Source organism: Procambarus clarkii, chromosome 56, assembly GCF_040958095.1.
Source record: "Procambarus clarkii isolate CNS0578487 chromosome 56, FALCON_Pclarkii_2.0, whole genome shotgun sequence".
Lineage (NCBI taxonomy): Eukaryota > Metazoa > Arthropoda > Malacostraca > Decapoda > Cambaridae > Procambarus > Procambarus clarkii.
Window position 1 is genome coordinate 11,116,211 of NC_091205.1, and position 26,911 is coordinate 11,143,121.

The 26,911-nt window shown below is 43.7% G+C and overlaps 1 protein-coding gene across 1 annotated transcript in view; it reads right to left on the reverse strand.

The window, feature by feature from the left end:
* LOC123770920 (transient receptor potential cation channel subfamily M member-like 2) overlaps positions 1 to 26,911 on the reverse strand; it is a 317,900-nt gene that overhangs the window by 176,697 nt on the left and 114,292 nt on the right. The window contains exons 9-10 of the mRNA XM_069306032.1: positions 20,277 to 20,346; positions 10,305 to 10,422 (exon numbers count right to left, since the gene is read on the reverse strand). Of these exons, the coding sequence (XP_069162133.1) occupies positions 10,305 to 10,422; positions 20,277 to 20,346 (188 nt within the window). The remainder of the gene's footprint in view (positions 1 to 10,304; positions 10,423 to 20,276; positions 20,347 to 26,911) is intronic.

Below are 26,911 nucleotides of genomic sequence, written 5' to 3' on the forward strand. Positions count from 1 at the left end.
AGAAATAACTTGATGACTCCTCGTATACACGCTGAAATCAGAGAAATTTAAGTAGCATTTGAATAGGCTACGTTTTATTTTCAATATTCATAAAAACGGAGGAAATTGTCGAAATTTTACTAACGTTGTATATTGGGTATTCTCGCTATATGACGACAGACTACTCACAAATATATAATCTAGGATGATGCATCAAACGAGAAATATATACTTATCGTGAGCGTATTAAATACTTAGGTCTGCCGAAACCGCGTCAGCCAGTCCCTGATGTCCACTGCTGTGTACGTGTAATTACAGGTCTTGGCTTCAATTGTTGACGCGTTATTAACTGGCTGGGCACTATAGAACACGTGGATAAGTAATTATTAAATGTTGACCGAGTATCAACGTAATTCTTGCCGATAAATTCCCCAGTCACTACCACGTGTCTCGCCACTCTTCACGCCAGGGATGCCTTCTCTCTCACAATGGCGTCGCCGCCTCCCTCATCCCGTCTCTCGCATCCACCACAGAAATTATTAATCACGAATAATTCTTTTCCGCGCAATTATGGATGTAATACGTTAATGAGAACTGGGTTGCAATTATAGGGACTTAATTATCATATTCTCGTTTTATGGTGTTAAACGAGAAATGAAGAAGATTTTATTTTCTCCATGGCATTCGCACGTAACAGAGAAAACTGCTACTACATAACTATTTCATTTAATAACTCTCGGTTTTAGATTATTGGGAATTATATTATCCGTAGGTAATTATTACACGGAATACTGACAATTTTAGAGAACCACATTCAATTCTCTAACACATTGGTAATAAATGTGTCCAACTGGACATTATCTGACGCAATGTTGCTACTCGATTTCATGAGAATTCTAGCATTAATACGCAGTGCAAATGGTTAATTTATGTCGACACTACCATTAGTGGAATTAGTAACTACTGTAGTTAGCATATAATAATGATGATGTATCATAATACAATAGTAGTTTATTAGTGTTGGAAATTTCCAACAACCACGGCCCCAAACACTACAATCCCAGAGGGAAGTGAAGAACATACCAGAAGCAGTTTGAAGCCCCAGAGAGAGAGCAGCATTACTCCTACCTTCCACCTAATACTTGTGTAAAGGAGGAAATGTATATGTTTATCTCTCAGAATGTTCGGTAATACGTTTATTTGCTTGTGATGTGTGTCTATGTATGTATTAACACGATGTACTGAACGGGGTGAGAATAGCTTGAGCTACCTCATCCCTTTGTGTGTATTTTACCTCAATAAACTTTTTTTAATTTCAATTTCCACCTGATAGTAGTTTTCCCTAATCCAACCCCTCCAGCCCCCCCTAAGTGCCAACCCAATCCCCCCTCTCCTCTTTCCCCCACTCCAAGCCCTCTCCTCTTCTCCATTCCTTGAACCTTGCCCCATCCCAGAATCCTCCGAACAAATGTCAGGTATTGCACAGCACACCAACCCCCATCCCTGCAGCCAAGTCCATGGAACAACTGTCAGCACCAGTGGAACAGCCAGCAAGTGTAAGAGTAAGTGAGGATGGACAGATGAAAATAAGTGTCAAAGTAAAGAATACAAACATAGATTGGATTACGAATAATACAAGCGAACTTGGAGAATGGACTCTAGAAGAAAACCCAAATGTAATAACACTCACTGAAACTAAACTCTCAGGCATCATAACAACTGTGGTTTTCCCGCAGGACTACTATGTAGTAAGGAAAGAGTAAGGGATGAGGAGAAAGAAAAGTGGCCCTGATATTAAGGAAGTCACAGAGTTTCGATGAGATGGACATTCCAGGCCTGGAAGATTACAGAGTCTACATAGCAGGCAATGAGACAAAAATGAGAGGAAATGATAAACCAGCCAGACTTCAACTACTATGCACCCTGAACGAATCAGACACTAGGAAAGTCGAATCAGAACCCGTGATATGAATGATTGTTCAGTGTCCTAACATTTTAATATCTGATTGCAGTAAGAATAACCCATCCAACGAAGGACCAAAAAGTTAAAGGCTGGAATACCGAAGGGGAAACTATGATGAGATTAGAAAATTTCCGATAGGAAATGTCTCATGGGAGACAGACCTCAGAGGCTGTCTGTACATAGCATGATGGACTACATCACCCAGAAGTACTTGGAGGTAGAAATCAGGTTTATCCCAGCCCAGAAAGAAAAAAAAACGAAAAGCAAGAGGGAAAATACGTGGTTCAATCAGGCATGTAAGGAAGCAAAGCGGCTAAACACAAGGGCATTGAGAAACTACAGAAACAACAGGACACCAGAGAGCAGAGAGAGATACCAGAGAGCAAGAAATGGATACCTCGGTGTGAGGAGAGAAGCAGTTTGAAGGTGACATAGTAAACAAAGGTAAGACCCAACCAAAACTGCTATACAGCCACATCAGGAGGATACCATCAATAAAATATCAGTTGATGAAATTGAAAAAGAGAGAGGATGGATACACAGAGAATGATAAAGAGGTGTGTGAAGAACTCGACAAGACATTCCAGGAGGTCTTCACAATAGAACAAGGATAGGTCCCAAAACAAAAAGCAGTGGCAATAAGCAAAGCAGCATTGGAATATGCTAAAACTAACAAAGATGATGTTAGGAGGTGTCTGCTCGAGATATATATGGCTAAGACTGTTGGACCTGATGTAATCTCACCATGGATGCTAAAATATTGGGCAGAAGCACTTTGCTTGCCACTATTCATGGTGTATACTAAGTCACTGGAAACAGGACCCATACCAGAGAGAGATGGAAGATAGCTAATGTAGTCCCAGTATACCAAAAAGGGGGATAGGCAGGAAGCCCAAATCTACAGGCCAGTGTCCTTAACTTGTATACCATGCAAAGGTGAGGGAGAATATTGTGAGAAACAGGCTGGTAGCACCTCTAAAGAGAAGAGAATTTGTAACATACCTCCAGCATGGGTTCAGTAATAGTAAGTCGTGTCTCACGGGTTAAATAGGATTCTATGAACAAGAAACAAGCATTAAGCAAGAAAGAGCAGGATGGGCATAATGTATTTTCTTGGACTGTAAGAAAGTGTTTGACACAGTACCCCATAAGAGACTGTTGCATAGGTTGGAGAAAAAAGCTAGAGTAAGTTGTAAGATGCTCCAATGGATAATGGAGTACTTAGCAACAAGAAGCAGAGAGCTACTGCGAGGGGTAGGACCTTTGACTGGCATGATGTCACCAGCGGAGTCCCACATGGTTCTGAACTCTGCCCTATCATGTTTCTAATATAGGTGAATGATTTCTGTGTTGCTTGTTAAGATTCCTCTGGTGATGGTCTGGTTGTGACAAGAGATTATATGTTCCTTGATGGAGCCCTGTTGTTTGTGCATAGTTAATTGCCTAAAAAGAGACGTTGTTGTCTTGCCTATATACTGACTTCTTTGGGGCTTACAGTCCCCAAGTGGGCATTTGAAGGCATAGCGTTGGTTTCCTTCAGGGCATTGTGTTTGGTGTCTGTGGAGTTTTTTTTTGTTTTTGTAATAAATTGTCAATTGTATTTTTTATTTTTGTCTGTAGGGATAACGTTCCTTTCAATAATGTCTTTCAGGACCCTTTACTCCATTTTATGAGCCGTCGAAAAGAGGTTCCTGTAAAACAGCCTAATAGGGGATACAAGTATTGTGTTAGTTTACTCTTCAGCGGTTGCATTGCGTTTCATCTTTCTTATTTGACGTCTTCAACAAAACCGTTAGAGAAGCCGTTGTTGACTAGGACCTGCCTTACCCTACAGAGTTCTTCATCGACTTGCTTGAATCCTGAGCTGTGGCCGAGAGCCCGGTCGACGTAAGCGTTGACAACACTCCTCTTGTACCTGACTGGGCAGTCACTATTGGCATTAAGGCACATTCTTATGTTTGTTTCCTTAGTGTAGACTGCAGTGTGGAAGCCTCCGTTCCTTTCCGGGACTGTTACTGCTAGAAAGGGCAGCTTCCCATCATTCTCCATCTCGTAAGTGAAACTCAACACAGAATTCTGTTCGAATGCCTCCTTCAGCTCCTGCAGACATTTGATATCAGGTTCCTGCCTAAAAATGTCAACATACCTGCAGTATATGGCGGGTCTCAAGTCCATGTCAACTAAGAACCTCTGCTGGATGGTACCCATGTAGAAGTTAGTAAACAGGATACCTAGGGGAAAACCCATGGGGACTCCATCTACTTGCTTAAACATTTTCCCATCTGGACTCATGAAGGGTGCCTCTTTAGTGCAGGCTTGGAGTAGCTTCCTTTCCGTTCCACGGAAACGAACGGAGGTTTCTACACTGCAGTCTACCCTAGTTGTAGACTAGTCTACACTAAGTTGATTAAAGTGAGATACTTTTATAATGTTAACTGTCCAAAGACTGCTGTATTAAGAATGATTCCTACAGGATAGCTGGTAATTTTAACAGCGATGTGGCAATGATATCCCATTTTCTATTGACGGAAAATTCAACTATAGGCTTCATTTTCTATGGGTTAACTTCTTTATTCATCCCAGCAATATTATCTGCAGATTGTATTTAATATTAGTAAATTGTGTCAGGTTGTCCGACATCTCAACACTGAGAGGAGTTAGGGGACACATGATTACTACCTATAAAATTCTCAGAGGAATTGACAGGGTAGATTGAAATGAACTGCTTAACATGGGGGGTACACGAACAAGGAAATAAAGGTGGAAACTGAGTACCCAAATGAGCCAAAGAGACATTAGAAATAACCTCTAAAGTGTCAGTAATTAACAGATGGAATGCATTAGGCAGTGATGAGGTGGAGTCTGACTCCATACACAGTTTCAAATAGAGATATGATAGAGCCCATTAGGCTCAGGAATCTGTACACCAGTTGAGAGGCGGGATCAAAGAGCCAGAGCTTAACCCCTGCAAGTACAGCTAGGCGAGTACAACTAGGCGAGTTCAGGTACCTGGTGAGTAGCAGACACCTGTGAGTAACAAAGGCATCTAATGAGTAATAATGACACCTAATGAGTAACACCTAATGAGAGCCGGACCTCAACCTCCGCCAGCACAACTAGGTGAGAATAGTTACGTGGTAAGTAACACATGTTGCTCACCCTGTACAGATATGAGGATACAGATATGAAGGACGTTGTCAAGTGAAAATGCAAGGAGGCCGAAGAGAGTTTAATATCATCAATAAAGAAAAGAGTAGGAGGGAATATAAAAACCTATGGTTTAATAGTGTGTGCTAAGAGGCAAAAATGAGAAGTAGGACGAAGTGGTGAAAGTACAAAGGACAGAGGACAATAGGATTAGATGGAGCAGAGCTACGAATTAATACATTAATATAAGGAGCGTATAGAAAAGGAATTATAAGAACGATATTGCAGTTAAAGTGAAAAGACAATCTAAATTACTACACAGTCATATAAGAACAAAAGAAGGAAAATGTCGGTGACCGACCAAGTGACAAGACTATGTACAACAGAAGAGGGCATATTCAGAAAGTGACAAGGAAATCTGTGAGGTACTGAATGCCAGTTTCAGTGGAGTGTTCACAATCAAGCCTGAGCAGCTCCCATTGTTAGAGCAGGAGATGACAAGATGAGAGATTACAAACATAGAGGTGACAGTAGAGGGGGCAATGAAACAACTAACAACACTGGATGTAACTAAAGCAGTTAGACCAGACAATGTATCACTGTGGATACTAAAAGAGGCAGCACAGGCCCTCAGCGTGCCTCTGGCAAGGATCTATAATTAATCACTTACGAAGGGAGAGTTGCTCAGTTGCTGGAAGAAGGCAAATGTATCAATTTTCAAAAAAAAGAGAGGGAAGAGGCTCTTAACTACAGACCAGTATCACTGACCAGTATACCCTGAAAAGAACTTTAAAGAATATTTTTTTTTTATGCAAGGGTTCTTACATTCATATAAAGCCATTATCACGCACTGCATTTCTGGTAGGTCCTTAATCCTAATTTTGCCCCACAATACGATCTGTCAACTCGCTACAGTTAAGGTTTGGCACCCAATCAATCCTCCCCAGCCAGGATACGAGCCCATGCCAATCGCTCATGAAGCGTCATAACCAGAGCGCTAATAATCAGGTTATGACTGGTCACACCCTTTAGGGGTAAATTTGTTACGTAAACAAACGCCAACATGGGTTCAGAGAAGGAAAATCATGCCTAACAAATCTTCTAGAATTCTATAATAACGTAACAAGAATTTGGCAGGACAGGGAAGGATGGGCAGACTCTACATTTCAGGACTGCCAAAAAACTTTCGATACAGTACCGCACAGGCGAGTGTTACTCAAACTTGAGAGGCAGGCGGGAGTAAGCGAAAAATTAGGTTAGGAATTCCTTAACTGGCAGGAGCCAGAGAGTAACAGTCAGGGGCGAGAAGTCGGACTGGCGAACCGTAACGAGTAGAGTACCTCAAGAATCGGTGCTGCGATCAGTTCTATTTCTAATATACGTGAACGACTTTTCTACAGGAGTCGAGTCTTAAGTGTTCAAGCATGACACAAAAATAATGAGACGAGTTATGACAGATGAGGACTGTAGGATCCTCAAAGAGGACTTTAACAAGTTGCAGAGATGGTAAGAGAAATGACTACAAATCTTGACTTGAAATCCAGTAAAGTTTTGGAAATTGCACTAGGTGACAGAAAATAAAAGGGTCAGTACACAATGAAGGGAAATTACCTTCCTGGGATGATTAAAAAAAGGGACCTGGGAGTGCAAGTAACACCAAATTTAACACCTGAGGCACATATTAAATCGCATAACGACAGCAGCGTACTCTACGCAGCAAAGTTAGAACGTCATTCAGAAACCTAAGTAAGGAGGCATTCAGAGCGCTTTATACTACATGAGACCAGTCTTAGAGTATGCAGCCCTTTCATGGAGCCCCCATCCAGATGGAGCAGAAACACATTTGAGAAACTGTAAAACGTACAGAAATTTGCGACGAGGCTAGTCTCAGTTGCATGGGAAGGGATACGAAGAGCGACAGATGGAACTAAACCTGACAACGATAGAAAAAATGGAGGGAGCAGGGCGATCTTATAGCAGCAAACAAAATACTTAGGGATATTGACAGAGTGCAAATAGACGAAATGTTCACATGGAACACCAACAGAACAAGGGGACATGGGTGGAAGCTGAAAAATCGTACGAGTCTTACACATATTAGAAAGTTTTCTTTTAGCATAGTGGGGAAATTGAGTGAGCTAAAGGAACAAGTTCTGGAAACAAACACTAGTCATATCCTTAAAACTATGTATTATAGAGCAGAAAGCCTTTCCAGCCGCCTGTTTTAAACAACAGACGGCTAGAAATGCGAGATCCAAGAGCCAATTCACGATCTTGTAGGCAGAAATAGGCGTGTACAAGTACCTGGTGAGTAACAAAGATACTTGGTGAGTAACACTGGCGCCTAGTGAATACCACAAGGACCCATCTTGGCTACCCTCCCCATACACCACCCAGCCTGGTTACCCTCCCCATACACCACCCAGCCTGGTTACCCTTCCCATACACCACCCAGCCTGGCTACCCTTCCCATACACCACCCAGTCTGGTTACCCTCCCCATACACCACCCAGCCTGGCTACCCTCCCCATACACCACCCAGCCTGGCTACCCTCCCCATACACCACCCAGCCTGGCTACCCTCCCCATACACCACCCAGCCTGGCTACCCTCCCCATACACCACCCAGCCTGGCTACCCTTCCCATACACCACCCAGCCTGGCTACACTTCCCATACACCACCCAGCCTGGTTACCCTCCCCATACACCACCCAGCCTGGCTACCCTCCCCATACACCACACAGCCTGGCAACCCTTCCCATACACCACCCAGCCTGGCTACCCTTCCCATACACCACCCAGCCTGGCTACCCTCCCCATACACCACCCAGCCTGGCTACCCTTCCCATACACCACCCAGCCTGGTTACCCTCCCCATACACCACCCAGCCTGGCTACCCTCCCCATACACCACCCAGCCTGGCTACCCTCCCCATACACCACCCAGCCAGGCTACCCTCCCAATACACCACCCAACCAGGCTACCCTCCCAATACACCACCCAGCCTGGCTACCCTCCCCATACACCACCCAGCCTGGCTGCCCTCCCCATACACCACCCAACCAGGCTACCCTCCCCATACACCACCCAGCCAGGCTACCCTCCCCATACACCACCCAACCAGGCTACCCTCCCCATACACCACCCAACCAGGCTACCCTCCCCATACACCACCCAGCCAGGCTACCCTCCCCATACACCACCCAGCCAGGCTACCCTCCCCATACACCACCCAACCAGGCTACCCTCCCCATACACCACCCAGCCTGGCTACCCTCCCAATACACCACCCAACCAGGCTACCCTCCCCATACACCACCCAGCCTGGCTACCCTCCCCATACACCACCCAGCCTGGCTACCCTCCCAATACACCACCCAGCCTGGCTACCCTCCCCATACACCACCCAGCCTGGCTACCCTCCCAATACACCACCCAGCCTGGCTACCCTCCCCATACACCACCCAGCCTGGCTACCCTCCCAATACACCACCCAGCCTGGCTACCCTCCCAATACACCACCCAACCAGGCTACCCTTCCCATACACCACCCAGCCAGGCTACCCTCCCAATACACCACCCAACCAGGCTACCCTCCCACTACACCACCCAACCAGGCTACCCTCCCAATACACCACCCAACCAGGCTACCCTCCCAATACACCACCCAACCAGGCTACCCTCCCCATACACCACCCAACCAGGCTACCCTCCCAATACACCACCCAACCAGGCTACCCTCCCAATACACCACCCAACCAGGCTACCCTCCCAATACACCACCCAACCAGGCTACCCTCCCAATACACCACCCAACCAGGCTACCCTCCCCATACACCACCCAACCAGGCTACCCTCCCAATACACCACCCAACCAGGCTACCCTCCCCATACACCACCCAACCAGGCTACCCTCCCAATACACCACCCAACCAGGCTACCCTCCCAATACACCACCCAACCAGGCTACCCTCCCAATACACCACCCAACCAGGCTACCCTCCCAATACACCACCCAACCAGGCTACCCTCCCAATACACCACCCAACCAGGCTACCCTCCCAATACACCACCCAACCAGGCTACCCTCCCCATACACCACCCAACCAGGCTACCCTCCCCATACACCACCCAACCAGGCTACCCTCCCAATACGCCACCCAACCAGGCTACCCTCCCAATACACCACCCAACCAGGCTACCCTCCCCATACACCACCCAGCCTGGCTACCCTCCCAATACACCACCCAACCAGGCTACCCTCCCAATACACCACCCAACCAGGCTACCCTCCCAATACACCACCCAGCCTGGCTACCCTCCCCATACACCACCCAACCAGGCTACCCTCCCAATACACCACCCAACCAGGCTACCCTCCCAATACACCACCCAACCAGGCTACCCTCCCCATACACCACCCAACCAGGCTACCCTCCCAATGCACCACCCTACCAGGCTACCCTCCCAATACACCACCCAGCCTGGCTACCCTCCCCATACACCACCCAACCAGGCTACCCTCCCAATACACCACCCAACCAGGCTACCCTCCCCATACACCACCCAACCAGGCTACCCTCCCAATACACCACCCAACCAGGCTACCCTCCCAATACACCACCCAACCAGGCTACCCTCCCAATACACCACCCAACCAGGCTACCCTCCCAATACACCACCCAACCAGGCTACCCTCCCAATACACCACCCAACCAGGCTACCCTCCCAATACACCACCCAACCAGGCTACCCTCCCAATACACCACCCAGCCTGGCTACCCTCCCCATACACGACTGACATCACGGGATGCTCCCTGTTCCCCGTTGTAGTATCTCTCTCCCATACACAATATTTCTATACAGTATTTATTCCTTCCATACTTCAAGATATTCTTATTGCCCAAATCTTACTGGAGCATATCTCTCCCATCATGGGAGGGAAATGGGAGACACCAAAATCCTATGTCTCCCATGAGAGTTCGGCTTTGTATCTATCTTATATATTTTATCACAGTATATGTGAACTATGCTAAGCATTAGTGAGCTACTCTAAACTATAAACAAATACATTAAATATTTGAAACTACACTAAATTGTTCAATTGATTGTCCGTTCAAATTATTGTAAATCACCTAACACTCAATTTAAATAATGTATTTTCAAGTACTATCTTTGACTGTATAAGGTTTGAAGACGAGTACTCTACTTGCCCTTGTACTTGAGAAGTGCTTGCAGGATACACTTGTCCATGCCCTCGGTGGAGTTGATGTCGAAGACCGTGATCAAGTCGAAGTTCTCGCAGCACTTTAGCAGCAATTCCTCACACTCCTGTCGGCACCAGTCATCTGTATGAGTGACAAAGCACACTCACTTCTACCCTCATAAAAAATAAAAACACTCATTAGACAAGCCCAACTACTTGGGCTCGACGGTAGAGCGACAGTATCGCTTCCTGCAGGTCGGCGTTTAATCCCCGACCATCTAATTGGTTGGGTACTATTCCTTCCCCCGTTCCATCCCAAATCCTTATCCCGATCCCTTCCCAGTGTCGTAATGGTTTGGCACTTTCCTCTGATAGTTTCCTTCCTTCTCATTAGTGTTACATGAGGGGGTGGGCAGCTAGGTGTTCAGGGGAAAACAGGTCAGTCTGTATGACTCATGTGTCATAATAGTGCCTATTGGTCCCAAAGATGAGGACCACGTTATGTCCACCTCCACAGGTCTATGCTCCCACCACCCGGGTGCCACTGATCGCCCTGGGAGCCCTTCAGTCAACCATGGGAGAACGTCTACCAGCAATTTCAGCCTTGCCCCACGGAAGATTGAAGGAAGACTCGGATTTACCTTCAACAGCACTTCCTCCGAGTCTTGCCCACGGTAACAAAAGGGGTGACAGGTCCCTCTTCCTCACCTGTGGTTCTCTACTATCATAAGGTCGTCAGCTGGGTTAATATCTCTGCACCCCAGCAATGCAGTTCAGTGGTTATGTTACGGAGGGGAAGCTCCGTAACATTAGTCAATGTTGTTCAAATATTTCCAGTAACAGGTGTTTATTCATCTTCGAATTTATGACCAACCGAATAACTGCATCTCACTCATTACTATTTCCACACACATATGTATACTCCCACCCACTCACACAGAGATACTTTGACGTACACATATGTACACATATACACATATACACAACCCCCAGGCACATATATGGCCTGGGGGTTGATATTACGCCAGACCTGACCCCCTGAAGCCCATATCAAGAGGATAACATTAGCGGCATATACCTGGTTGGCTAACATAAGAATAGCATTTTGAAACGAGTAAGGAATAATTCAAACCTTGTATATCACACATGCCAAATTAATCCTGGAGTATACAGCTCCAGCATGGAGTCCGTATCTCGTCAATCACAAGACTTAATTGAAGAAGGTTCAGAGGCTTGCCACCAGATTAGTACCAGAGTTGAGAGGTATGAGCTACGAAGGGAGCCGGTCGGCCGAGCGGACAGCACACGAGATTTGTGATCCTGTGGTCCTGGGTTCGATCCCAGGCGCCGGCGAGAAACAATGGGCAGAGTTTCTTTCACCCTATGCCCCTGTTACCTAGCAGTAAAATAGGTACCTGAGTGTTAGTCAACTGTCACGGGCTGCTTCCTGGGGGTGGAGGCTTGGTCGAAGACCGGGCCGCGGGGACACAAAGCCCCGAAATCATCTCAAGATAACCTCAAGATATACGAGGAGAGACTAGGGGGGAACTAAACCTCACTTCGCTGGATGACCGAAGAGTTAGGGTGGATATGATCACCAAAAACAAGATTCTTAGAGAAATTTATACGATAGATGAAGACAGTTTATTTAACACAAAGAGCATATGCACTAGGGGACACATGTGGAAATTGAGTGCCCATATGAGCCACAGAGATATTAGAAAGAACTTTTTTAGTGTCAGAGAAGTTGACAAATGGAATGCATTAGGAAGTGATGTGTGGAAGCAGACTCCATACACAGTCCTAAATGTAGATATGATAGAGCCCACTAGACTCAGGAACCCGTACATCAGTTGATTGACATTTGAGAAACGGGACGAAAGAGCCAGAGCTCAATCCACGGAAGCACAACTACGCAAGAACGAACACACACACACACACACACACACACACACACACACACACACACACACACACACACACACACACACACACACACACACACACACACACGATAACTCATGGGAAACAGAGCTCAGGAGAAAGACGGCCCAAGACATGATGGACTACATCACGCAGAAGTGTAGGAGGCAGCAGACAAGTTTGTCCCGGTCCAAAAGGAAAACAACGAAATTCAGATGAGAAACCCATGATTTAATCAGAGATGTAGGCTAGTTAAGAAACAAATTAAAAGGGCGTGGAGAAACTATAGAAATAACAGGATATTTCACAGCAGAGAAAGATATCAGAGTACCAGGAATGAATATATCAGGTTGAGAAAAGAGGCAGAAGGGCAATACAAAAATGGCATCAGAAGCAAGGCAAAGACTCAACCTAAATTGCTGCACAGCATCAGGAAAAAAACAACAGTAAAGAAACAGGTAATGAAATTGAGAATAGGGACTGACAGATTCTCTACAAACTACTAGGAAGTGTGCGAGGAACTGAATAAGAAGTTCCAGGTCTTCACATTAGAGCAAGGGGAAGTTTCAAAGATAAGAGAAGGAATAGACAGGGTTGATAAAGATAAATTGTTTAACAATGGGGGTCCACGAACAAGGGGACACAGGTGGAAACCGAGTACCCAAATGAGCCATATGGACGTTAGAAATAATTATTTTCATTGTCAAAGTAGTTAACAGGTGGAATGCATTAGGCAGTGATGTGGTGGAGGCTGAGTCCATACACAGTCGTAATGTAGATATGATAGTGCCCAGTAGGCTCAGGAATCTGTACCCCAGTTGATTGACAGTTGAGAGGCGGGACCAAAGAGTCAGAGCTCAGCCACCGCAAGCACATCTAGGCGAGTACAACTAGGCGAGTACTCACACAAACCTACGCACACATGAAAATTAAATTGACTCCAATGTAAAGGAACAATCGAAACTCCCACATAGCCAGTTAAGAAGGAAAATGACAGACAGTAACCAAGTGAACAGGTTACGAAAAGGGGGGAGGAGGATATACAAAGAATGATACAGAAATTTGTGAGAAGCTCAATGCCAGCTTCCATGGAGTGATCACTCGTGAGCCTGAACTGCTCCTGGAGCTGGATGAGGAAGCATCCCCTAATGAGAAACTATTAAATATTGATGTAACTGTGGAGGAAGTTAGAATACAACTAGCATCACTAGATGTAACGTAAGCTGCTGGGCCTGATAGATTATCACCATGGATGTTTACGAAGCCACACAGGCTTGCAACCTACCTCTAGCACTCATCTCTAATGATTTACTTACAAAGGAAGAATTGTCCAGATGTTTGAAGAAAGCAAATGTGGTGCCAATCTACTTGAATAAAATAGAAAAGACGCAACGTACTAATATGGGTATTGAATTACCAAACAGACAGGAGTCAGAGAGTGACTTTGAAGGGCGAGAAGTCGAACTGGCTTAGATTAACATGCAGGGTACCTCAAAGATATGGGCTGGGACCCATTCTATTCCTCATATATGTAAATTACTTGTTTGCAGGAGTTAAGTCATATATTTCGACGTTTCCAGACGATGCGAATATAATGAGAATACTTGAGACAGATGTGGATTGTAAGATTCTCCCGGATGACTTAAACAAGCTACAGAGCTTGTCCATGAAATGGCTGCTAGAGTTCAACATTAGCAAGTTTAAGGTGATGGGCATGAGATCAAGGGTCAGGAGACCGAAAGGACTATACTCGATGAAGGAAGACTTCCTCCATATAACTAGAGAAGAAACATCTGGGAGAGAACATAACACCAAACCTGACTCCAAAGGCTCATAAAACAGTAGAGTAACGTCATCTGCATGGTCAACTCTGGCAGAAGTCAGAACATATTTCAGGAATTTAAATAAGGAGTTTTTAAGTCACGTTTTATCGCCTATGTGAGGCCAGTTTTAGAGTATTCCGCCCAGTCTTGGAGCCCCCATCTAAAAAAACAAAAACAAAATAAGGGAGCTTGAAAAAGTTCGGAAGTTTGCAATGAGACTCGTCCCAGAGCTGCGAAAGAAGCACTGTAACAGTGTATGAAGAAAGACTGGAAGAACTAAACGTGGCGACGCGAGAGAGGAGGAGAGAGAGAAAAAGGGGTGACATGACAAACATGTATAAAATACTTAGGGGGATTGACACAGTGGAAGAAAATAGTAAATGTTCAAAATGTATTCCAGTAGAACATTGATAGAAACTTGATAATCAGTTGAGTCAGAGAGATAATCAAAAGTTTTCTTTTAGTGTAAGATTAGTGGGAAAATCGAATTAACTAAAAGATCAGATTGTGTAGGCAAACTCCATTCATATCTTCAAAAGCAGGTAAGATAAAGAAGTAGATCAGGAATCTTTGCATTACACAACCGGTGGTTAGAAAAGCTGGTTCCAAGAGCTAGACCTCGTTCCAGCAAGAATAAATAGGCGAGTACAGATATGAGAGTTACATAGGCTCACTTACCTAACAGTGCTTATCTATCTGTGTTTAAGGGGTGAGGTTGGGGTGGGGGTGAGGATTAGCGCTATATGCCCTAGCTAACAGCCTTGTACCTTTGGCTTTACAACTTAACTATTCTTTGTGGAATTTAGTGTTAACGTTGTGGACGGAGACCACTTCCATAACTTCCTTTAGAGCATTCCACTTGTTAACTACCCGTACTGGCATGAGCATTTCCTTATGTTCCTTCGGCTCATTTGCGTCTACAACTTTCACCTGTGTCCTCGTGTCCTGCTTCCTCTCAATTTGAAAAGGCTAGCCATGTCCACCTTATCTATTCCACTCTGTATTTTGAATGTCGAGATTATATCCTCTCTGTTCCTATCTTGCTGTTCCTTCTATTCTCGGAAGGAGATAAGTTTCTGCTACAGTGACCTTGTTGATCTGCCTGAAATCAATGCATAATCAATGCATAATATATGCTCATTACCAGGCTTAGGTACAAGCCAAACAGGGGATTACCATGGACTAATACTTTGGGTGATTAGGTGATGTTGGAGCATATAGTCTACCTCACGTCTTACCACCACCTTCTTGTGGGGGTATACAATACAATACAATTTTATTTAGGTAAGGTACATACATACAATAAATATTTACAAGGATTGTTTAACTTATAGGTATAGCTAGTACATACAATGCCTAAAGCCACTATTACGCAAAGCGTTTCGGGCATGAAATAATACATTTTAATAGGGGGTAGAGTCGATAGGGATGTTGTTTGATCGGTCTTGCACCTTCCTCCAGAATAATTTGTTTCAAGACGGACGTCAGACTTGGAGCAGCTCTGAAAATGGACTTACATTGTTGTATTAAGTCTATGAGGGGTCGTTGGTGACCCTTCGCTACGCGAGTCAGCTTAGTAGTTAGATTCCAGTGCCTCGGTTTGGGAGTAGAGTCCAGAGAGTTCGATGGAGTGCTGTCAGCAACCTGTGTGGTAGGTATAAGGTGAAACAAGTCGTTTAATCTCAACTGCGTCTGTGCCTGGGGCCTCTTTTGTACTGCTGCTATAGGTCTTACCACCTCTTCAACCGGATCGTCCACAACCATGAGATGGCTACTGTCCAACCCCAAAGCCAAGTCATTGGCCAGTATGACCTATCCTTTCTTCAGGAAGATGATCCACTACTGACAAAGTACACTTGCTACTGAAATATTGCGATTCCAACTGTACTTCTACTACGAGGGCAACGTACAAAGTCGAGGGGACCCCCACCTAAAATACCACTTTGTTTCCCATCTGTAGACACTTCCTCGGGTTCCTTCCTCAAAATCAGAGATTGGGCTGCTTCATTATCTCTGAGAATCACTACAGACCTGCCAGTCTGGTTACTCGACACATACCCTTGCAAAGTGTAGGGGCAAAGAATCCTGGTTTCTCTCTATTTGTGCATAATGTGTTTCTACTCCTGGAGTCACACAACTCACCAGCATAACCTCCCTCTGCAGGTCGTCAACTGTTCTGCTCTTGCACTTAACAACTATGTGCTATTTCTTCCCATAGGTCCAACACACTATGTGTCTCGTAGGACTACCTGGGGTGTCTTCACAGCACCACGTGGGAAGATCTTTTCTTCCGGCTCATAGTTCAAAAATGGTTTGGAGTAGCTCTTCGTATTACACCTGGTAGACGGCCTATGGGTTAGAATATATTCTTTAGCCATGGTGGCTGCAGCACCCAAAGTCTCTACTTGCTGTTCCTCCAAGTACGTCTTCAGATCACCGGACAAACACTCTTTGAAATCTTCTAAAAAGACGAGTTGTTCCAGTTCTTTTGTCTCCACCTTCCGAGACGCGCACTATTCGTAAAACAGCCGCTCCTTAATACACGCGAACTCCGTAAAGGTCTACTCTGATGTCTTCTTAATGTTGCGAAACTTCTGCCTATATACTTCAGGCACTAACTGATAAGCCATCAGCACCACCTTATTGACACCGTCATAATCACTAGAGTCACTGAGAGTGTGGAGTGCACTGTTTGGGCCTTCCAAGTCAGCATTGGTTGGATATTAATTGCCCAATTGTCTCTTGGTAGTCCAATGATAGATATACCGTCTCGAAAGTTAACAAAGAACTTGGACACCACCTTCTCCAACCCGTCTTCGACTCAAGTCCATTACATCCAGCGGTCGACCCCAGAAACGCATTCATAATTTTTTTATACGCTGTTCAGTCAAAACGGGAATGTTCTCAAATACAAGTTTAGTTATATATTAACATATTGTGCATATATAGGCATAGGTTAGGTTAGGATAGGTGTTTAGGTTCTGTTTGAGATTATTTGTAGTACGTGGGTGAAACATTTACAGCGATGTGGTTCGAACAAAATTCGTCAGTGAAGCACATGTTCCGGAAGTGTTCGGATAAAATCAATTGCGAGTCTTGTGTAAACCGTTTTTCATTCATAAACAGGGGGCTTTGGCGGGTGCATGGAATCACTTTTGGCTCTTTGTTTGGAGTACTGGCTGCCTTCTCGTTGAATTTTGGCACTATTATAATGTTCTGCACGGAGTTGAAACGACTGGTTTCACTTCTACCACAATCTTAGCCCTTCAAATTCATGTTGCCTTTTTTTCTCTATTACTTCTCTTAATCGGGCCTTTTCTTATCTTTTTCGCTCTTCCCTGTCTCATTTCTTCTATATCTAAACGTTTCACTTCTATTTCCCTCTCAAAACGTGAAAGAGTTGAAACGGTTGATTTCTAATTCTCGCATTTTCACTGTAAATAGGCTCACATTAAGTTTCTCTTGGTCATTCTCTCCATCACTTCCTTGAAATTCCTTTTCAGGGGAAAGCCATAACACTCTCCTTTACTACGGACATCACTTTCCTGCTTATCATTAGGTTTCAAATGCCTATAAACCACTGAGAGGATCTTAAGACGCGAATCTCGATCGCTCACCTCAGTCTCAAGGTCTCAACTCATGGTTAATTATTAACACTAACTCGGGTTTTCCTAAATGTTTCAATTTGGGGAGGCAGTTCTCCTGGTTTAGGAACTCCTGAAAATCATCCAGAGTATCAATGGTCTATTTGTCGGCCATTGTTCACCTTCGTAACTTTGCGCTAAATCACGTAACACTGCACTTAACACTTACACGCAAAAAGGGGAAATTCTAATATATATATATATATATATATATATATATATATATATATATATATATATATATATATATATATATATATATATATATATGACCGAAAAAGTAAGATTAATAATTCTTACACGAATTTTCTCAATCTTTCGTACATTTCTTTTCACTGTTGGAGGTAATTCAAAAATCAATTCTCCAAAATTCATTTTTATTTCTAGTCTGACGCGACACTTGAGCGCGTTTCGTAAAACTTATTACATTTTCAAAGACTTTAGTTAACACATACACAACTGAATAGAATAGTGTAAGTTCTATTCAGTTGTGTATGTGTTAACTAAAGTCTTTGAAAATGTAATAAGTTTTACGAAACGCGCTCAAGTGTCGCGTCAGACTAGAAATAAAAATGAATTTTGGAGAATTGATTTTTGAATTACCTCCAACAGTGAAAATAAATGTACGAAAGATTGAGAAAATTCGTGTTAGAATTATTAATCTTACTTTTTCGGTCATATTTAATAATATATATATATATATATATATATATATATATATATATATATATATATATATATATATATATATATGTCGTACCTAGTAGCCAGAACGCACTTCTCAGCCTAGTATGCAAGGCACGATTTGCCTAATAAGCCAAGTTTTCATGAATTAATTGTTTTTCGACTACCTAACCTACCTAACCTTACCTAACCTAACTTTTTCGGCTACCTAACCTAACCTAATCTATAAAGCTAGGTTAGGTTAGGTTAGGTAGGGTTGGTTAGGTTCGGTCATATATCTACGTTAATTTTAACTCCAATAAAAAAAGATTGACCTCATACATAATGAAATGGGTAACTTTATCATTTCATAAGAAAAAAATTAGAGAAAATATATTAATTCAGGAAAACTTGGCTTATTAGGCAAATCGGGCCTTGCATAGTAGGCCGAGTACGACGTTCTGGCTACTAGGTACGACATATATATATATATATATATATATATATATATATATATATATATATATATATATATATATATATATATATATATATCGCACGAATCTCTTAACAATTTCTGTCTAACTTTCCTGACGAAAGGTTGGATCCCGCCGAGAATGCCAATTATGTTACGGCCTGCTTGAGCCAGTAACTGGGTTCTTTCTGCTTAAATAATGGGCCTTAGAGGCTCGTCTTCTATGATCCTACCCCAAGTCAATGGTAAGTTATCAAGAACCTGCGGTAGCAAGTAATTGTGCAAGGAATAAAGGGTGGTAAACTAGACTAAATTAAACCTTCACAATATATTATCTATCATATTACTTCACATATGTGCACAGAGTATCTTTCATAGGACACCTAATATGTCTGCAGTATTTTTAAATTCTCAACGAGTCCAATGGTAATCACTGGCGAGTTCACCTTCCTCATCATGGGCCTGTCCCACACCACATCGTCACAATGTCCAAATGGCTTCAGCAACACGCTGACAGGTGTCACAAATAATACGTCCAGGGGTCACCACTAACACCCTGACATTCGTCTATACGCTGGCAGTACTTCTCACCTGATGGCCAATACTGTCGCCTTGTAACTCCTCTTGGCCCAATCCCGGGTACGTCGGTCCACAAAATCACTACACAAGTACAACAGTTAACACACTGTCTACTACCTACGGCGGCCACCTGTCCTCTTAAAAATACAAGTCAGGAGTTCGGAGCTGACCAAAATGAACCGAGTTCCAAAGCGCAATATACCCCCTCCGTGTCAGCTCTGTAGACATAATAGTCATTAGCCAGACAGAAAGTGCACAAGGAGAACATGGAATTGCAGTCTGTCATCGAGGAACTGTAAATGTTATCAGGTGCACAATTTAGATGGCGTTGATATCGTTACTTCACTCACTAGAGGTCGTCATCATCGACCTCACCTACTACTGAGGTTCGAAACAGGAGCCTTTCACAGACGCCACACCTCTGCCAACAAATGGCGTTGGCTTCGTCTCACTTAGTGCCTTGGTGGTGGAGTACAGGTCCATAAATGGCGTCGATATCACCACAACTTACTCCATAGAAGCGTTGATATCGTAAACGTAACATTTCAGTAACAGTCGACACAGTATATTACCAGATGTAACATGAGAGAAACATTGCAGTAACAGTTGTAACATTAAAGTGACATTGCAGTAAAATTAGTAACATTAAAGTATCATTGCAGTAACAGTTGATACATAACATTAACAGTTGAAACATTAAATTAATATTACAATAACTTTTGTTTTATAAGAGTAAAATTTCAGAAACATTTCGATAACAGCTGTAACATAAGAGTCACAAATATTAAAGTAACATTTGTATCGTCTCAGTATTATTAGAGAAAAAGGTTTTACATAACAGTTATATTACAGAAACATAAATAAGCATTAACCTTTTTATGTTGAGAGTTCAGCTCCTTGATGACGGGCCTCTGCTTGAGTCTGCTCCAGATGGTGATGTTGCTGTGGAGCAGTAACACGGGGAGTTATGTATCATGTTGCACCGGCTGTTGTGGAACAGTAACACGGGGAGTTATGTATCATGTTGCACCGGCTGTTGTGGAGCAGTAACACGGGGAGTTATGTATCAGGTTGCACCGGCTGTTGTGGAGCAGTAACACGGGGAGTTATGTATCATGTTGCACCGGCTGTTGTGGAGCAGTAACACGGGGAGTTATGTATCATGTTGCACCGGCTGTTGTGGAACAATAAGACAGAGAGTAATGTATCATGTTGCACCTGCCGCTGTGGACAACCCATCCTCCTGTTCAGAAAGTACCAATAGTGGAGACCGTCAATAGTCACGAATTCGTTCTTACACAAATATTAGATAGTACAATTCTGATTGGTACAAAATTTTTAATAATTAATGCACAAAAATAATTATTTTTCGGTATAGTTTATGCTGGTATGTCAATTTTACTGAAGTGTTGAAGTCTATTGGATCATAGATGGATGTTCTATGTGCAGTCTCTTGTCATAACAGGTTACATAAAGTCCTTCGAAAGTGTTGGGCTGATTTGCCAACAATTAAAATTTATGATTTTCCTAGGATTCACGAGGCCATAATCAAGGAAACCAAAAGTTGTTTAGGTTCATTGAAAAACATTATTTAAATCCTTTATTACATGCTATTGTGATAGCTGAGTACCTTAGATATGATTTCAGTGTACACTTGTGTTTAATGTTAATTTTTAAAAATAGTGAAAATTCGTTGAAAAATATATTTTTTCTCTCTTTCTATTGAGGCTGCGATGCTGAGACATGGACCAGTTGGAGCCCTTTTCATATACAACTAACCTAACCTGTTTTGCTGAGATTAAAAAACTTGATTTCCTTGATTACGTCCCCTTAAAATCAAATGAATACAAGATTATTCCAAGGGTTTGGTTAGCTTTTTTTTACTGCTGCCCCTCCCTGCTGTGCAACTTTCATTGAATGGTGGAACTTAACTCCAAGGTTCTTTTCTGCATCAATCTGCTGTAATGATTCTTTTATAAAGGTTTCTTACATTCAAGTAACGCTACTAGCAACGCATAGCATTTCAGGCAGGTCCTTAATCCTGATTTTTCTCTGGAATATGAGTTACCAAATCGTTTAACAACCAAATACCCATTTACTGCTGTGAAGGATCTATAGTCTATAGGCTGTGGGTAGAATATAGCACAACTATATTCTACCCACTTCAAGACCCCGAACTAATATGAAAGCAACAAGAGGAAGTATGGACCAATAGGACTTCTGCAGTTCTCATATCCAATTTATACCCATTGTTTCGTAATCTGTCTTATGTTTGTCATAAGTTTGTTCACCTCACCCAAAACTTTGTACGAAATCCCTCACCCAAAACTTTGTACGAAATCACCTCACCCAAAACTTTGTACGAAATCACCCCACCCAAAACTTTGTACGAATTCACCTCACCCAAAATGAGTATAAGTTCGATGAATCTGTGTGTAAATTAAGTCTTTGAAAATGTAATAAGTATTACGAAACGCGTTTAGGGGTGAGACAATTAAAAAAATGTATTGGGGAGAATTGATATATTTATTACCACCGACAGTGAAAAAGAACATAAGAAATATTGAGAAAATTCATGTTAGAGTTATTAATCTTACCCTTTTCGGTCATATTCAACAACATATATATATACATATATATATATATATATATATATATATATATATATATATATATATATATATATATATATATATATATGTCGTACCTAATAGCCAGAACGCACTTCTCAGCCTACAATTCAAGGCCCGATTTGCCTAATAAGCCAAGTTTTCATGAATTAATGTTTTTTCGTCTACCTAACCTACCTAACCTAACCTAACCTAGCTTTTTTTGGCTACCTAACCTAACCTTACCTATAAATATAGGTTAGGTTAGGTTAGGTAGGGTTGGTTAGGTTCGGTCATATATCTACGTTAATTTTAACTACAATAAACAAAAATTGACCTCATACATAGAGAAAAGGGTTGCTTTATGATTTCATAAGAAAAAAATTATAGTAAATATATTAATTCAGGAAAACTTGGCTTATTAGGCAAATCGGGCCTTGAATAGTAGGCTGAGAAGTGAGTTCTGGCTACTAGGTACGACATATATATATATATATATATATATATATATATATATATATATATATATGTCGTACCTAATAGCCAGAACGCACTTCTCAGCCTACAATGCAAGGCCCGATTTGCCTAATAAGCCAAGTTTTCATGAATTAATTGTTTTTCGACTACCTAACCTACCTAACCTAACCTAACCTAACTTTTTTGGCTACCTAACCTAACCTAACCTATAAAGATAAGTTAGGTTAGGTTAGGTAGGGTTGGTTAGGTTCGGTCATATATCTACGTTAATTTTAACTCCAATAAAAAGAAATGACCTCATACATAATGAAATGGGTAGCTTTATCATTTCATAAGAAGAAAATTAGAGAAAATATATTAATTCAGGAAAACTTGGCTTATTAGGCAAATCGGCCCTTGCATAGTAGGCATAAAAGTGCGTTCTGGCTACTAGGTACAACATATATATATATATATATATATATATATATATATATATATATGTCGTACCTAGTAGCCAGAACGCACTTCTCAGCCTACTATGCAAGGCCCAATTTGCCTAATAAGCCAAGTTTTCATGAATTAATTGTTTTTCGAGTACCTAACCTACCTAACCTAACCTAACCTAACTTTTTCGGCTACCTAACCTAACCTAACCTATAAAGATAGGTTAGGTAGGGTTGGTTAGGTTCGGTTATATATCTACGTTTATTTTAACTCCAATCAAAATTTTTTTACCTCATATATAATGAAATGGGTAGCTTTATCATTTCATAAGAAAAAAATTAGAGAAAATATATTAATTCAGGAAAACTTGGCTTATTAGGCAAATCGGGCCTTGCATAGTAGGCCGAGAAGTGCATTCTGGCTACTAGGTACGACATATATATATATATATATATATATATATATATATATATATATATATATATATATATATATATATATATATATATATATATATATATATATATATATATATATATATATATATATATATATATATATAGGTCCCCTGTGGGTATATATATAGATATATATATATAGATCCCCTGTGGGCGCCTCAGGGAACGGACGCTGGGAGGAGGCTCTGCCAGCCATGTGCCATTATCTTGTGACATCCTGACCTCACCGGACCCAGACTCAACAGTGTGCAGTGTGAACATCCTGGGAAGGTGTGAGAGTGGCGGGAAGTGTCCAGGGTGAACTATCGCAAGCAAAAACAATCAAACAAGTGGATTGGCAGTGTGGAATCGTTTGAACTGCAGTGAGGGCCAACAAGGGCGCCCTGAGGGGCTCCCTCGGTTATGGTGGTTGGGGTGGGGGGTGGGGGGTGTGGGGATGGGGTGTTGTTGTGCGGTCAGTCGAGGGGGGTGACCAGTGTGTAAGTGTTTATGAAAATATCAATGAAAAATAGATACCTCGGCTCCCGGGAAACTGGTATCGTGTTTTAAGTGCATCGAGTCCACAGTGAACCAGCTTATATTGTGCAGTGATATATCACGAGATTATACAAACGTGTTAGTGTCACCCCTCTGACCCCCCCCCCCTCCCCATACCCGCCAGTGTGTACCGTCACCCAACCCAAGAGTCACCCTCTTCCCCCTGCCCCACCCCCAACCGCGACCGCTACCTCCCTGTGTCCACCCCCTCACGCTACTTCCGCCCAGCGCCCACCCAGCGCCCGCCCAGAGCCCGCCCAGCGCCCGCCCAGCGCCCGCCCAGCGCCCGCCCAGCGCCCGCCCAGCGCCCGCCCAGCGCCCACCCAGCGCCCGCCCAGCGCCCACCCAGCGCCCGCTAATGTCGCAGGTCACGACTGACAGCCAGGCTTCTCTCAGCCAAGAGGAGCCATCAATCGACGACAGGTATGGCACATGCCAAGTGTGTGACAAGGTGTGGAGACTCAAGCGTAACGGAGATGTGCGCAAGCATGCTCACAACGGAACCGATTGTCCGGGTATGTGGCGCCCTCCCAAAGAGGGTATCAATCAAGGCCCCACTCCAGCAGTCAGGGAAAACACCTCTAACAGCTTCATTTCGACTGAGAATCTACTAGAAGCCATCAAAGCAACATCGGTTGGAACCCTGCAGCACATCCCCAAAGCTGCCCGGCCCCAGGCAGCAGCCAAACTATCCAGCCTCTTGAAAAAGGTCAATGACTCCCCCGGAACTATCCAAGCATGGCACAACCTTCTCCTGTTTGGAAACATATGCCTAGCTGTCCCTGCAAGGAGAGACAAATCACTAGCTTCCTCGGTCATTATGGCTATAAATAGTTTTCCTAGAGAGGACAACCAGGCACCCCTCCCCACCCGTGCTAAAAACACCCACCGCAGGAAAGGTATCAACAGCAGAACCGAGGCATCCAAAATCAGAGCAACAGTCAGCAAGAAAATAGAAGAAGGCAACACAATAGGGGCGATCAGAGTCATCACCAGTGAAGACACAGTTGCCACCAGGGATGCCGATACAGCACAAGCCCTGAGGGAAAAACACCCACCCAGAGCTCCTCGTGACGACAGTGTTTCCCTAGTCGGTGTCACCAGAGCAGAACCCCTGTGTGTGCTCGAATCCATGGTGCACAAAGCAGCTTTATCCTTCCCACCAGGATCAGCAGGTGGGTTCACAGGTCTACGACCCAACCACATCAAACAAATGCTCAACCCTGCACTGGGAGACATTGCACAGGGCCTCCTGGTGGAACTAACTAGATTCGCCAACACATGTCTAGCTGGCAACATACCAGAGACCATACGGCCTCTCTTTTTTGGCGCTACCCTCTGTGCCCTGAGGAAAAAAGATGGAGGAATCAGACCGATAGCTGTCGGCAATTCACTCCGGCGTCTCGTCGCTAAGGCTGCTGCTAGAGCAGTTAGTCAGGCAGCAGCCGACATGCTGAAGCCAAAACAGCTTGGGTTTGGCATTCCCCAAGGGTGTGAGGCAGCGGCTCATGCAGCTAGAGCCTACATTGCCAACATTACGAATGAAAAAGCCCTGATAAAGCTGGACTTCAAAAATGCTTTCAATCTGGTTAGAAGGGATGCAGTACTCAGTGCAGTTCATCGCCTTTTTCCTTCCCTCTACCCGTTTGTAAACTCATGCTACAGCAAGAATCTAACCCTGCTTTTTGGGGAACATGAAATTGAATCACAAGAAGGTGTCCAACAAGGTGACCCCCTTGCTCCTTTTCTGTTCTGCCTAGTTATCAAGGAAGTCACCGATAACCTGTCCAGTGAGCTCAACATTTGGTTTTTGGATGATGGTACTCTAGCCGGCTCCCCAGCCTCACTCTTGGACGACATAAGAATAATCCAGGAGCAAGGAGCAAGCCTAGGCCTCACCCTGAACCCTTCCAAGTGCGAAATAACCTCCACCAACCAGCACATAATAGAGCAAATAAAGGTTGTTTTGCCTGACATTCATACAACCAACCCTGAGGACAGCACACTCCTAGGTGCTCCTCTTGGAAGGAATGCCATCGACGGGGTCCTTGGTAAGAAGATCACTGACCTGAAGAGGATGAACGAGAGGATTGAAGACATCGATGCTCATGATGCACTTTACCTCATCACCAGATGCTTGTCCCTTCCCAGGCTGACCTACTTTCTAAGATGTTCGCCATCTTTCAACAATATTAAATTAGAAGAGTATGACAGCTTGCTGAAATCAACACTAGAAAAAGCCCTCAATCTTTCCCTCAGCGACTCACAGTGGAAACAGGCCTCCCTTCCTGTCAGACTCGGGGGCCTTGGCGTGCGCACAGCAACACAAATTGCTGTACCAGCATTCCTGTCCTCTTCAGTGGGGTTTGACAACCTGGTGAAGGAAATCCTACCTGAGCACCAAGTTCAACAGGCAGGGGTGCATGATCCCAGCTTCACAGACTGCACAACCAAATGGGTCTCTCTCGCAGGACCAGCACCCCAACCACCGCCTTCTGAAGCCCATAAGCAATCCAGCTGGGATCGCCCCATTGCCGACCAAGAAGCTGCAACTTTGCTAGAAGCTGCGACGACACCACATGACACTGCCCGACTTAGAGCTGTAGCAGCTCCCCATGCAGGTGATTTCCTATTAGCAACCCCAATGTCAGCAACCGGCACCCGTCTCACACCGCAGGCCCTCCGAATTGCCGTGGCTCTTCGCCTAGCTGCCCCAATCCACACCGAATACAGGTGTATTTGCGGCGAGGCAGAGGCCGACAGATATGGACGGCATGGCCTTCTTTGCCAAAGGACCGGAGGATGGCATGCAAGACACGGCGAGGTTAATGACATTATTAAGAGAAGCCTTACCACAGCCGGTTGTCCAGCAGAGAGAGAGCCCCGTTACCTAATGTCCACAAACTCTGATGAGCCTGTCGATCGCCCAGACGGAATTACGGTGAACCCCTGGAAGAATGGTAGACAGTTGGTGTGGGACTACACTTGCGTTTCAACTTT